Source organism: Caretta caretta, chromosome 3 (assembly GCF_965140235.1).
Source record: "Caretta caretta isolate rCarCar2 chromosome 3, rCarCar1.hap1, whole genome shotgun sequence".
NCBI lineage: Eukaryota > Metazoa > Chordata > Testudines > Cheloniidae > Caretta > Caretta caretta.
Window position 1 is genome coordinate 174,445,620 of NC_134208.1, and position 13,717 is coordinate 174,459,336.

Here is a 13,717-nt window from a genome sequence, read left to right on the forward strand (position 1 = left end):
GAATTCAGCTTGCAGGCAGCCTGTGGGCTCTCTGGGATGATTGCTTCACACAACACCCCGCCCACCCCCCCACACCCAGCGTGGCTCCGATGAGGCTCTGAGCAGGGATGAGCCCTTTAAACTAAAAGCAAACAGCCCAGTGTGGCTGGGTTTCCCCCCCAACCCCCACCGTGTGACTCCGAACAAGCTCACTCACCAGAAGGGCCTTCTCCAGGGTCATGGTCTGGGAGCATGCTTTGGGAGTGGGGGGAGGCTATTGGCTCCAGAGTTAAGAACAGTTCCTGGCTAGGGGGGGAACAGATTCCCCACTTGCCACCTGTGCATTGTCCTTCTCCTCCTCCAAAAACTCATCCTCAGTGCTACTCCCCCCTTGCAGGTGTCCATGGACAGCGGTGGGGTAATGGTGTCATCACCCCCCATTATCGTGTGCAACTCATGGTAGAAGTGGCATGTATGGGGCTGTGACTCAGAGCGCCCATTCGCCTCCCTGGCTTTTTGGCATGCTTGCCTGAGCATTTCTTTCTTTGGAACGTAGTTCTGCCATAACAGATTTGTCTCCAACATGCAATGAGATCCAGTACATCCATTTGTACCATGCTGGAGCTCGTCTGCGAATCCGGGACTGCGTGGTCGCCTGTGATGGTGGACTGTGCTGATGGTGACCAAACCGGAAATTCAAAAGTTCCCGGGGCTTTTACTGCCTACCTGGCTAGTGCATCGGAGTTCAGAGCGTTGTCCAGAGCAGTCACAAGGGAGCACTCTGGGGTAGCTCCCGGAGGCCAATATCATCAAATTGCATCCACAGTACCTGTAACCCGGAACTGCAATCTCGATTTTAGCGCTACTCCACTTGCCGAGGTGGAGTACAGAAATCAGAGTAAAGAGCCCTTTATATCGAAAAAACTGGTTTGGTCATGTGGATGGAATCAGTTTTATTTCGAAGTAACCCAGCTAATTATGAAATAACGGTGTACTATAGACCAGGCCTAAGACAAACAAGTTTCTTTACATTTATGGAAGATAAAGCTGCCCGCTTATTTACTTTGTCACCTGAAAGTGGGAACAGGCGCTTGTATGGCACTCTTGTAGCTGGCATTGCAAGGTATTTACATGCCAGATATGCCAAACATTCATATGCCCCTTCATGCTTCAGCCACTGTTCCAGATACGTGCATCCAGGCTGATGACGCTCATTAAAAAAAGTCTTGATTAAATTTGTGATTTGGGAGAATTGTAGGCCTACAGCTCTGTGGTTTTAACCGCATTCATCTTATATTTCATGTTATAGCAGTCTCGGATGACGACCCAGCACATGCTGTTCAATTTAAGAACACTTTCACCGCAGATTTGACAAAACCTAAAGAAAGTACCAATGTGAGATTTCAAAAGACAACTACAGCACTTGACCCAAGGTTTAAGAATCTGAAGTGCCTTCCAAAATCTGAAAGGGATGAGGTGTGGAATATGCTGTTAGAAGTCTTAAAAGAGTAATGCTCCGATGCACAAACTACAAAACCTAAACCACCAAAGAAGAAAATCAACCTTCTGTTGGTGGCATCTGACTCAGATGAAGAAAATGAATGTGCGTCAGTCTGCACTGCTTTGGATCGTTATCGAACAAAACCCGTCATCACCATGGAAGCACGTTTTCTGGAATAGTGGTCGAAGCATGCAGGAGCATATGAATGTTTAGCATAGCTGACATGTAAATACCTTGTAACTCCGTCTACAACAGTGCAATGCGAACAATAAAGAGATTGTACTACAGTACTTGCATGAGGTGAATTGAAATGCTATTTCTTCTATCTTTTTTACAGTGCAAATATTTGTAATCAAATATAATAGAAAATGAGCACTGTACACTTTGTATTGTGTTGTAACTAAAATCAATATATTTTAAAATGTAGAAAACATCCAAAAATATTTATAATAAATCGTATTCTATTATTTACAGTGTGATTAAAAATCTGCAATTAATCATGATTTTTTTAAATCTCGTGATTAACCGCGATTAATTTTTTTTATTCGCTTGACAGCCCTACTTTCTTCACACCCATCTAGTTTTCATTATAAGTCTCAATACATAATGCCAATAAGAAAGGTCGGAATTTCACATTATCACATCTCTAATTGGGACATTAGTGGTTCAGTCAGAACGAAGATAAGCTTTTTCCACACACTACAGAGATGTGCTCCTGTGTAAGGGTTACTATTTCACTGAGATAAGGCAGGATACTACTTGCAAAGAGAAAAATTTTATATTCTTTATTATGGATTGTGATGCTTTAAATTTCAGGCAGAATATCTGAAAGCTACTACAAGTTCTGTCCGGTTATCCCCAAAGTGACAAAGGACATCATTATCTCTTTAAAAGAACAAAGTCTCTGATAAGAAGACATGAAAATAAAAAATGCACATGAAGAATAGTAGGACAGTTTAGTACAGGCTATACATTGTTTGAAATTAAGTTTCTCCAGTAGTATCAAAACAATCACACTAGATGCAGAGAAGGCATTCAATGCTAGCTAGCAAACTACTTTTATCCTTTGGTTTAATTCAATGTTAGTGTTCCACCTATTATGATTAGTGTCCATTCCTGGGACAGAGCCAAAACTGGTGTGAACTGGTAGTAACTAAGCTAATAGTTTGACTAGATATATGATATTTATCAGTACATTCTATGGTCTTCTGGATTTTTCATCATTTGGGCATACACTGATGCTGGCCTCCAAAACCGGAATTGGCCAATTTTCCCCATTCAAGGAAATAATAGAAGATTTTGAAGAATTTGAAGCACTAAGCTCCTGAAAAAGATATACAGAACTTCTTTTGAAAGCCACCCAGACCTAGAGATTTGTCACTTGAAAGGGTTTTAGTGTTTTGAACGTTCACGTTATCTGACTTACAACCATATTTGCTTTCTTCAGTAATGTGCGATTTTTAAGTTCTCCAAAAAAAGTATATATTTGCACTCTAAAAGGAGTTGCTGAGGGTTATGTTTTTTTGTAGACCTAAGATGTTTATCTTGATTCACCAGTTTATTTACTTTATTCTATAACAATTGAAGGGGAAAAGTGGGATGGGGTATTTTTGAAAGCATATGGCTAATTTTATTTCAAATACTTAAACCACTGTCAGGTGTGTGAGAGGGACATGTTTGTCCTAGATTTGATAATGCTGACAAGTTACACTTTTAACTTATTCAGCTTGAACTTTTCAGATGCACCATTACTGATTTTTTCCTGTAAGTCTCAAAACTGCTCTACAGCATAAAATAGGTGCATTAGTCTACACACCTTCAATTAAAAAGATTAGTTAGTTTTAGTTTAGTTTAGTTAGTTTTGCTCCAATGGTATGAATTATGACTATGGTACTAAATGCTTTTGCCAAAGTCTTTTCCCACCATTCTGACCCTAGCACCACCACTCCTTCCTTCAATAGTTCTGTCTCTTAATATAAAAATACAAGATTCTCATTCTCATCTACAAGACCCTCTGCAGTCCTGCTACCATCAAAATGTTTGCTCTCTTGTTCTCTTTCCCTAGTCCCCTTTTCTTCATTGCTCCCTTGGATTCTCTTTCCTTCACTTTCGTGCTGTCACGTATGCTTGGAACAGCTTTGATAACCTACACTGCCAGGATCCTACTATTCTCCTCCATATTTCTGCTAAAATGCGCAACTCTTCTGCCTTTCATCATCAATAAACCGCACATCCTCCTCCCTGAATGTTGGCCTTGCCTTGTTTTATGTTTGCCTCACATAAAACATAAGCACTTCCATACAAGTAGTATGCGTCATTGAGGTTTATAAAGCTCTTCGGAAATTAATGGCACTTTTTATTAAAAATAAAATACTAAAGCGAATGGAATTAGCATCCATTCCTGAATTAAGAGTTGTATTCATTCTGTCAACCTAAATAGACATTTTTAATTAACTACAGAAAAACAAATGTTGTACCCCTTGACATTACTGTAATTACTAGTGTTTAGCCAAATGGTTCACAAATACAATTATATTTAAAGTGCTGAGTATGTACTTCAATGAGAACAAAAATTCTCCTGAACTGCATTATAATTGGCAATCATGTCAATATGAAATCCAGTAAATAGTTACTGTTGGCATTCACTTACAACCATAGATACACAATTTATACATACAGCTTAAAAACAGAAGTACAAGAAAATACCAGTAAAGAAAACGGAAATTATTCACTTATATTATAGTTGCATCTAAAGACTATATTCAGGATTGAAACCTCATTGTGGGCATTGTACAAACAAAATATGGCCCGTCACAGCACAATTTACAAAGTAAAACGGAAACAAAATGTAAAACAAGGTCACAGCGTTTTGCCAATATTGGCTTTTGCTATATATTGGCTGGAGAAAAAGGAATCACAGTATATTTGCTATATACTGAATGTGAAATGGTTTCCTTGTACTTGCTTAGTGCGCATCCTGGGATTAATCCACTCTCCAGTCATTTCTCATGGAAAAAGAGCACTAAATCGAATACAAGTTTTGCATGCGAAAGGAGAGCAAGATCAGGCTTCCAATATTGTGTATACACTTGATCCAAGTCTCTAGACATTCAAATAACCTTGGAATGAAAGCTGGACTACAGGCACTTTTCGTAACAATTTCATACAAGTAGTGGAGTGAGCTGCTTGGATCATTTTGATGTCAGCTTAAAGACATAAAAAAACAGCACCAGGAAAATTGATTCCTTTATCAATGGTTAATGCCTCCTCTGAGTGCCAACGCTCAAACAAGCACTGATTAGGCCCTTCTTCAAGAACACCCACCAATCACCACCTTGAACGTAGACTGCATTAGTATCTTTCCGTTGTCAGGAGATTAACAGTGAAGCCATCAAGTATGGATACTGATTTTATTATATGTATCAGCAGTTTGACAGTGGATCATGAGGCATTGCTTACACTCTAACAGGTTCTGGCAGGAATGAATGAAGTTGTTTCAGTGGCACTGTTCCTTCCTTTGAAAGGTTTTGTGTAAACACTTGTTCATTCCTTACATGCTTATCATGTGGTCTCACAAGATTCCATTCTATCACCACTCCTGGTCAGTGCACATGTGAGGTTATTAGAGTGCTAAATCTTTGGGATCACAGAGCCATTAGCATGCTTATGAAGTCAGATAATGCTGGTTGCCAGGAAGAAGAAACTATACAGAAATTTACAGGGATTCGTGACTGCTCCATCTAGTGCTGGAGTGCATCTACCTCTTGCCAAAGTGGCTTGCAATTCTGGACTCCCAGTTAGCCATATTGGCTCCTTCTGCTTCCCCACACCCACCTTCCCAACAATCTGAAGTTGGCCTGAAGGCTGTCTTTTTCCATGATGATTCAGATTTTGCCAGTCATCCACACCTGGCACCTGCAGGGTGAATTTCCGCATTCTTGCAATACTGTATTTGCTCACTCAAAACAAGGTGGTTTTTTTATTACTACATCAAAGAACAGTTTTCCCCTAAGAATGAAGGCAGAAAAGTAATTTGTGCCTGGGCTACTATATTTTCATTCAAGTTCTTCAAGGCTCGGCTATTTCAAGATGTATCTGGAATGGCCCTGGATGGCTATGCAGATATTTCAGTTACCACTCAGCAAGGCAGGCCTTAATCACCAAGTAGGGCGGTCAATATGTTGGACATTCTATAACTTATACTGGCTTCCTCCTACCTTTATAATTCTGGGTGCAATTCAAAGTGGTGGCTCTAAATTCTGTACAGTTTGGAACTCTGCTTTTGTTAGGGGCTGTCTCTCTCCTTCCATTTACTACAATGATGGCTTAGAGAAGATAAGGAACATTTTCTGAGCGCCCGTAGAGATTCAGAAGCAAGAACTGGAAGTACAGTATGGTTATTAGAAAACTAAGTGTACTACTTCCATTCTTGAACAGCCCAGTTGGCCGATTTTCAGGGCAATACATATTTTGGCCAAGCCTTTGCCTATTTCAGGTTTGGGTTTTTTTGGGTTTTTTTTTGTTTGTTTGGTTTTTGGGGGGGGGGGGGGAGTGAGCTACTTTTCCCCCTTTCTAGTGTTTATTTGGTGCCCAGATACTATAGTAACAAGAATCTTACAAATGCATGTATTAAGGAACATTTAAGGCAGAATGGGAAATTTAAATTGGTGTTCTAGGCTAAGATGTTACATAGCAAGTCATTCTTTTAAAACGTTCAGTAAACATATGAGAGAAAAGAAATAATCTATTCCATGCCCTGCTTGTGCAGAATATTGCTTACTGTGTATTTGCTAGACCTGTGTCCGATCTTTAGCTATCCCAAGCAATAGAGTTGCAACAATATTCTTTGGAATCTATTCCATACTGTACTAGATCTCACTGTAAGTTTACTGTGACTTTGAATTATAGACTTAGGACCCAAACAAGTTTAAGAAGAGTACTCATCACCAATGTGGTGTAAAACCACACAATTTTCTTAGTAAAAAGGGCCATTTCCAAAAGTTAAGGCTTGTACAGTACACAACCAAAGCACAAGCTATGCTTGAGCTCAAAAAATAATCTAGAGAATTACATGCCAGAGATGTAAGAACATTTATGAACCTAAATGGACCCTCAGTTTTACACTTTTACTCTTCTACCTTACATATGCTGGGAATGCTGAATGCCTCTACAACAGTGACAATAAGGAAATCAACATTTCAGCAGAAATGCAGACGTTTGTTTCAGGGCATGAAGGCAGGTGGCAACTAATGATCCATTAAATGAAAAGCTAAATAGAATATTCTACAATCCAAGTGACTGAATTTAGCCAATCAAGAAGTAAACACAACAAAAGGAATAATACATTCCTAAATGATTTGTTAGTTTATTATTTTCCAACTTCAGTTTAGTTTTTAATGTCAGATAATACTTTTTCACACACAAAAACTGTAACTTATAGTAACAACAACTTAGCACTACATATATATTAAATCTTTGCTGAGAGGTAGGGGGTCCACACCAACATCATGAGGAGAGACTGAGACTGTTTAGCTTGGAAAAGAGACAACTAAGGGGGGATATGATAGAGTCTATAAAATCATGAATGGTGTGGAAAAAGTAAACAAGGAAGTGTTATTTACTCCTCATAACACAAGAACTAGGGGCCACCAATGAAATTAATAGGCAGCAGGTTTAACACGGTTCAAAACAAGAACTAGATAAATTCATGGCCCATCAAAGGTTATTATCCAGGATGGTCAGGGATGGTGTCCCTAGCCCCTGTTTGCCAAAAGCTGTGAATGAGTGATGGGGGATGGTTCACTTGATGATTACCTATTCTGTTCATTCCCTCTGAAGGATCTGGCATTGGCCACTGTCAGAACACAGGATACTGGGCAACATGGACCTCTGGTCTGACCCAGTATGGCTGTCCTTATGTTATATTCACTTTTGCCCAGACTAAACTAGTGTTATCATACTTTGCGTCCCATTTATTCTCTTCTTATAGTGTAGTCTCAGGAAGATCCTAGCTGCATTTTGTAGTTCAAAGAAGGTAAAAACCTGGGGTTGAATCCCACACACGCATACTTTCATCCAATAAAGCTATTCTACTGCTTTGTTATTTCCTTAACTCAAAAGTGAATACAATGTTGTAATACAATTCAGTGGGAGCGGAATCTTGATGTTCAATGTTTTTATTTAGAGGATCAATTTTTTTCATTCAAGTGCTTAAAAATGGGTTGGCTGAACATGAGAGCAAGAGTGACAGCAAGCACGCTAGTCCAGTTGTGCAAGTATTTCTATGCTAATCTAATTTTTTTGAACTGCTAACAGAATTTATTTAACTTTCACTTCTTACTAAAAAAGGGTTCCAGGCTTTGTCACTGGCTAAAAATGTTCCTCCCTCCACTGCACGAAAGGAAAGTTTGAGAGAAGTTCAAAACACTCAGAAAAGGTTGTCCAACAAAACAAAACAAAAAGTACTTCCAGTATTATGAAAAAATTGAGAGCCCCTGCTTTTGACCAGCTTTATCTATTACAGTAACTCCTCACTTAGCATTGTAGTTATGTTCCTGAAAAATGCTACTTTAAGGGAAACGATGTTAAGTGAATCCAATTTCCCCATAAGAATTAATGTAAATAGGGGAGGTTAGGTTCCAGGGACATTTTTTTTCATCAGACAAGACTCACTCTCTCTCTATATATATATATACACACACACACAATAAGTTTTAAACAGTTTAATACTGAACACAGCAATGACGATTGTGAAGCTTGGTTGAGATGGTGGAGTCAGAGGGTGGGATATTTCCCAGGGAATGCCTTACTGCTAAATGAAAAAAGAAAAGTAGGACTTGTGGCACCTTAGAGACTAACAAATTTATTTGAGCATAAGCTTTCGTGAGCTACAGCTCACTATTGTTAGTCTCTAAGGTGCCACAAGTCCTCCTTTTCTTTTTGTGGATACAGACTAACACAGCTGCTACTCTAATTACTGCTAAATGATTAACTAGCACTCGGCTGAGCCCTCAAGGGTTAACATATTGTTGTTAATAGAAAAGGAGTACTTGTGGCACCTTAGAGACTAACCAATTTGTTTGAGCATGAGCTTTCGTGAGCTACAGCTCACTTCATCGGATGCATACCGTGGAAACTGCAGCAGACTTTATATACACACAGAGAATATGAAACAATACCTCCTCCCACCCCACTATCCTGCTGGTAATAGCTTATCTAAAGTGATCATCAAGTTGGGCCATTTCCAGCACAAATCCAGGTTTTCTCACCCTCCACCCCCCCCACACACAAATTCACTCTCCTGCTGGTGATAGCCCATCCAAAGTGACAACTCTCTACACAATGTGCATGATAATCAAGTTGGGCCATTTCCTGCACAAATCCAGGTTCTCTCACCCCCTCACCCCCCTCCCAAAAACCACACACACAAACTCACCATCCTGCTGGTAATAGCTCATCCAAAGTGACCACTCTCCCTACAATGTGCATGATAATCAAGGTGGGCCATTTCCAGCACAAATCCAGGTTTTCTCACCCCTCCACCCCCATACACACACAAACTCACTCTCCTGCTGGTAATAGCTCATCCAAACTGTAGCCTCACACTCTACAAGACAGCACGAATGGAGGGAGTGGAGACAGCACGGCAGAGAGAGACAGAATACACACCTTGTGTGTGAGAGAGATGAGCTTTGCCCCCACTTTAACTGTGCTGCCCTTTTAAGTAGATCAGCAAGTTCAGACACAGCAGATGGCGCCAGCAAGCTCCCTCAGTCCTGAGCCCTGTCATGTCCGTCCCCCCCTTGGAGATAGGGTACAGGAGTGGGGGCAGGGGGAGGGGGAAACCCTGACATTAGCACCCCTCTTCCTCTCGCCCCTTGCACAGCAAGCAGGAGGCTCTGGGAGCAGCTCCAAGGCAGAGGGCAGGAGCAGCACACGGCAGTGGGGGGAGGGACAAGCTGAACGGTTGGCAATTGATAGCCTGCTGGGCAGCTGCCACACAGGGAACTTAGGGGATCTGATGGGGGGCTGCCGGTCCATCCTGGTTCCAAGCCCCCACCAGCTAGCTGCAACAGGCTGCTCTTTCTGCAAGCAGTGGACAAAGCAGGCAGCTCCCAAACAAGGTTACAAGGGAGCATTGCACAACTTTAAACGAGCATGTTCTCTAATTGATCAGCAACCTAACAAGGAAACAACGTTAACCAGGACGACTTTAAGTGAGGAGTTACTGTACAAAAAGAGCAGAAGGCAGCAGGATGAAAGTTGAGGTAGAAGTAGCCATTACTAAGAAATGCCTATGAATATTTCATGAAGTATGATTTTAATGTGACCACGCATTTGTCTAAACTACAACATAAGAAGAGCCATAGGGAGTCAGACCATTCATCTGTCTAGTCCAGTATCCTGTCTTACAACAGTGGCCAGCACTAAATGCTTCAGAGGGAATGAATAGAACAGGGCAATTATCAAGTTATCCATCCCCAGGTGTCCTGTCCCAGCATCTGGCAGTGAGAGCCTTAGGGACACCCAGAGAATGGAGTTGCATCCCTGACCATCTTTGCTAATAGCCATTGATAGACCTATCCTCCCTGAATGTATCTAAATTTTTTCAAATCCAGTTACAATTTTGGTCTTCACAACATGCCCTGGCAACAAGTTCCATGGGCTACCTGCGCATCATGTGAAGAAGTACTTCCTTGTGTTTGTTTTAAACCTGCTACCTATAAATTTCACTGGGTGACCACTGGCTCTACAAACTCAAAAAACTGGCTCTGACAGGAAAGTGATAAGACTGATCCTGTGCCTAAAACAGACTCAGAGAAGGAAACTTGTGAATAGATCCCTCTCCCCTACTTCTTAAATGGCTAAAAGGTCTGCAGATGGTACAGTATTCCCTGACACTGTTTCACGAAGGAACCCCTCTGTTGAAACAAAGTTTCATAGTCACCGACACCACTCGACACCATGAGATATAGCTCTCTTTACCTGTCCAAAGCAGCTCGCCTTCTTGACTAAAATAGTTGAGGCCAACTTAGGGAAAGCTATTCTTCCCATACAATAGAGAAAACTGCAGTTCCCCTCAACTTTTAATAGAGGTTCAGTCCACAGATCATGTTGAGCACAACATACTAAGATCAAAGTTTCTATGAACCATTTATATGAGCACTGGAACCTGCTGATGTCCAAGGCTGCACCTTAATAGCAGAGATAATGGCTTGTTAGCTGCCTATGAGAAAAAACTCAAAATGTCTAAAAGTTGCAGAGATAGTTGTTACTTTCTGATGCAAGCGCAACATGCTGCATGGGTCTCCTGGAAACATAATATGAATGTGCCTTACTGAACAGCCACATGAGAACAGTACCTTGTCTTGCATCTCTTGCTTTCCCCATTCAGTATTCATTTATGAACATCATTCGTAGTATTATACACTGAAAACTCTTAAGGGATGCATCTGTAAGACACATCCACAAATGGACTTAACTGTTCTCATGCATATCCTTTAGGCACCTTGCCACCCAGTGGAATCCACAGCCCTGTAATGGGCATCTTGGCTCCATATACAATGCATGAGATGAGTTAGGTGCCAGAGAACAGTCTCCACAAAAACCAGCATGCTAAGTGCAAAGCTGCCTAAGCAAGGCAATAGGAAAAGCTGAGAAAAGGGGTGTGGCTTATGTCCCATCCCACAGGAAGTTAGGCACCTAACTCTGATTGGGATTCCCAGTCATGAACCTGCTTCTGCAGGTCAGCCCCAGTGTTCCCTCTATTTTGCCCACACACTTGCAGAATGAATTTTGTTTGACACATCACCTCCATATTGACGCACATAACAAAATTCACATGGTGGGGCTAAGGGGTTCGAAGTGTGGGAGGGGGCTCAGGGCTGGGACAGAGGGTTCAGGTGAGGGCTCTGGGGTGGGGCCGGGGATGAAGCGTTCAAGATGCATGCTGCCCCGGGCTACGGTGGGGAGAGAGGACTCCCCCCACAGCAGCACCTGGGCTGGGGATGGGAGAGGCACCTCTCCCCTGGCCGCAGCAGGTCTGGGGCTGGGCTAGGGCCAAGACCGAGGGAGGGGCGCCTCTCCCCCAGACTGGGGCCAGGGGAGGGGCACCTCTCCCCCAACTGCAGAACATCCGGGATTGGGGGGGGGCCTCTCCGCCAGCCACAGCAGGTCAGGGTTAGACTGGGGCTCCTCTCCCCCAGGCAGCTTTGAGGGAATTTACGTCAGCACCTTAGCAACTTGTTGCAAGAAACACCAGAGGGCAAAGTGGCAGCACCCTCATTGCCCTAATCACTGAGCTAAAGGCTCTCACCCAAGATTCCCCTCTCTTCCTGAGATTTGATTTTACCACCTCTCAGGTGAGTACCCTAACCACTGGACCACTGTCGCACACTCTCTCTAGCCCAGGGGTTCTCAAACTGGGGGTTGGGACCCCTCAGGGTGTCATGAAGTTATTACTGGGGGAGAGGGGATCACGAGCTGTCAGCCTCCATCCCAAATCCTGCTTTGCCTCCTGCATTTATAATAGTGTTAAATATATTTAAAACTTTGTAATTTATAAGGGGAGGGTCACAGTCAGAGGTTTGCTATGTGAAAGGGGTCACCAGTACAAAAGTTTGAGAACCATTGTAGCCAACGCATATTTAATTAGTCATACAAAGTGGAGCAGCTCCAACAATAGAGATTGAGAGAGCCATATCAGAATACTCTAAAGCCCAGAAATTGGGATACCTATCTGAGAAGTGAGACCCCTAAGTTCAAATCCCTTTTTCAATACCAGAAAAAGGGGGGAACTGAAGCCAGATCAACATCCCAGTGGAGTGTCCTAACCACGAGGCTAAAAATAGTAAGGGGACTGACTCTTACTCAGCCATTTTGCATGGGTTTGCATTTTGCATGTTCAGAACACCTCCCAGATCAAGCCCTGTAGGCCAGATAGGTGAGGGAAGACCTCATTGAGGACCCCACTGGAACTTAGATAAGAAAGAGGTTCCCAGGCATATAGAATGAGATGGCTGCATGCATGCTCCCTAGCACAAACTTAGGCACCTTGAGGACTTTATAAGTGGAAATTTAAGGGCTTCGGGCACCTCCAATGTGAGATGGAAGCAGAACTGGGGTTTGGAAGGTATGTAATACCTAAATGTTGACATAGGCACCTAACTCCTTTTGTAAATCTAGTCCCGTCTCTCTACTTGTTTCTGTACAGTACCTACAACATTTTATTGTAATAATGGAAGTTGAACTGGGATAGTCACCATCCAACCAAGTGGTGGAAGCTGGAACCACCCCAAGGGAATTAGAATATCCCTGAGAGAATCAGAACAGAGACAGTGTGGTCTTATGGTCTAGAATGAAAAGGGGGGAAAGACAACTTGGGTTCTTTTCCTATCCCTGACCTGTTGCATGACCTTGCACGAATCACTTCATCTCTCCCTGCCAGCTTTCCCTGTGTCTGACTATAAATAAGCTATTTGGTAGGGAAGCTGACCCCTCCTCTGTGCAGCTCCCAACACAACAGAGCCATATCTCGGGAACCCTCGGCTGCTCCTGTAATGGGAAGAGAACCGTGCCAGCAGCAGACCTAGTTTACTGTCCGCGTGCGACAAGCCAAGCTGCCCTGTTCAGGCCCGCGGGTCCTAAGCTTCCCTCTGGCGAAGAGGTCACCATGCAACACGAGGCCGGTCCCTCCGCCCTCGACCAGCTCTTCGCAGCCACCCAAGGTCTTACGGGGGGCTCAGGGAACCCCAGGAGGCAACAGCGCCCGTGAGAGGCGAGACAAGGGCTGCCCCGCCCGAAGGAAGGGACGAGGCGCGGGCACAGGAGACGCAAGGTCTCGAGGGCGCTGCCCGAGGAAAGGGGCGGAGCTGCCGCAGGGCCCGGACTGGTGGGAAGCGGAGTCACGGCCCCACGGCCCAGGGATGGGAAGAGAAGGAAGCAGAGCCGTAGGTTGGACCATCCCCTGCGCTGCGGCCCAGGCTGGCCCACGCGCTCCCCTCAGGGGCGCCCCAGTCCTCCCGAGCGGGAGCGCCTCCCCGCGAGCGAGCCCGGGCACTCACCTGCCAGGGGGTCCCGCCAGCCCGGCGGCGCGGGGCGAGGGACGGTGGGCAGCGACTCCACGCGGCAGCCGGAGGAGGCGGGACCAGAGAGGCCGGAGCCGGCAGGCCGAGCCCAACAGCGCAGCCATCATCCTCACACGCACCGGGCAGGAAGAGCACGTGACTCCTCCAGACT

General features: G+C 43.8%; 1 protein-coding gene across 1 annotated transcript in view; it reads right to left on the bottom strand.

Annotated features, from left to right (window-relative positions):
* The window catches only part of LRPPRC (leucine rich pentatricopeptide repeat containing), a 168,360-nt gene extending 154,644 nt beyond the window's left edge, over nt 1-13,716 (bottom strand). Inside the window, exon 1 of the mRNA XM_048843005.2 lies at nt 13,543-13,716. Within this exon, the coding sequence (XP_048698962.2) occupies nt 13,543-13,673 (131 nt within the window). The 5' untranslated portion in view covers nt 13,674-13,716. The remainder of the gene's footprint in view (nt 1-13,542) is intronic.
* Between the last annotated feature and the right edge of the window lies 1 nt (nt 13,717).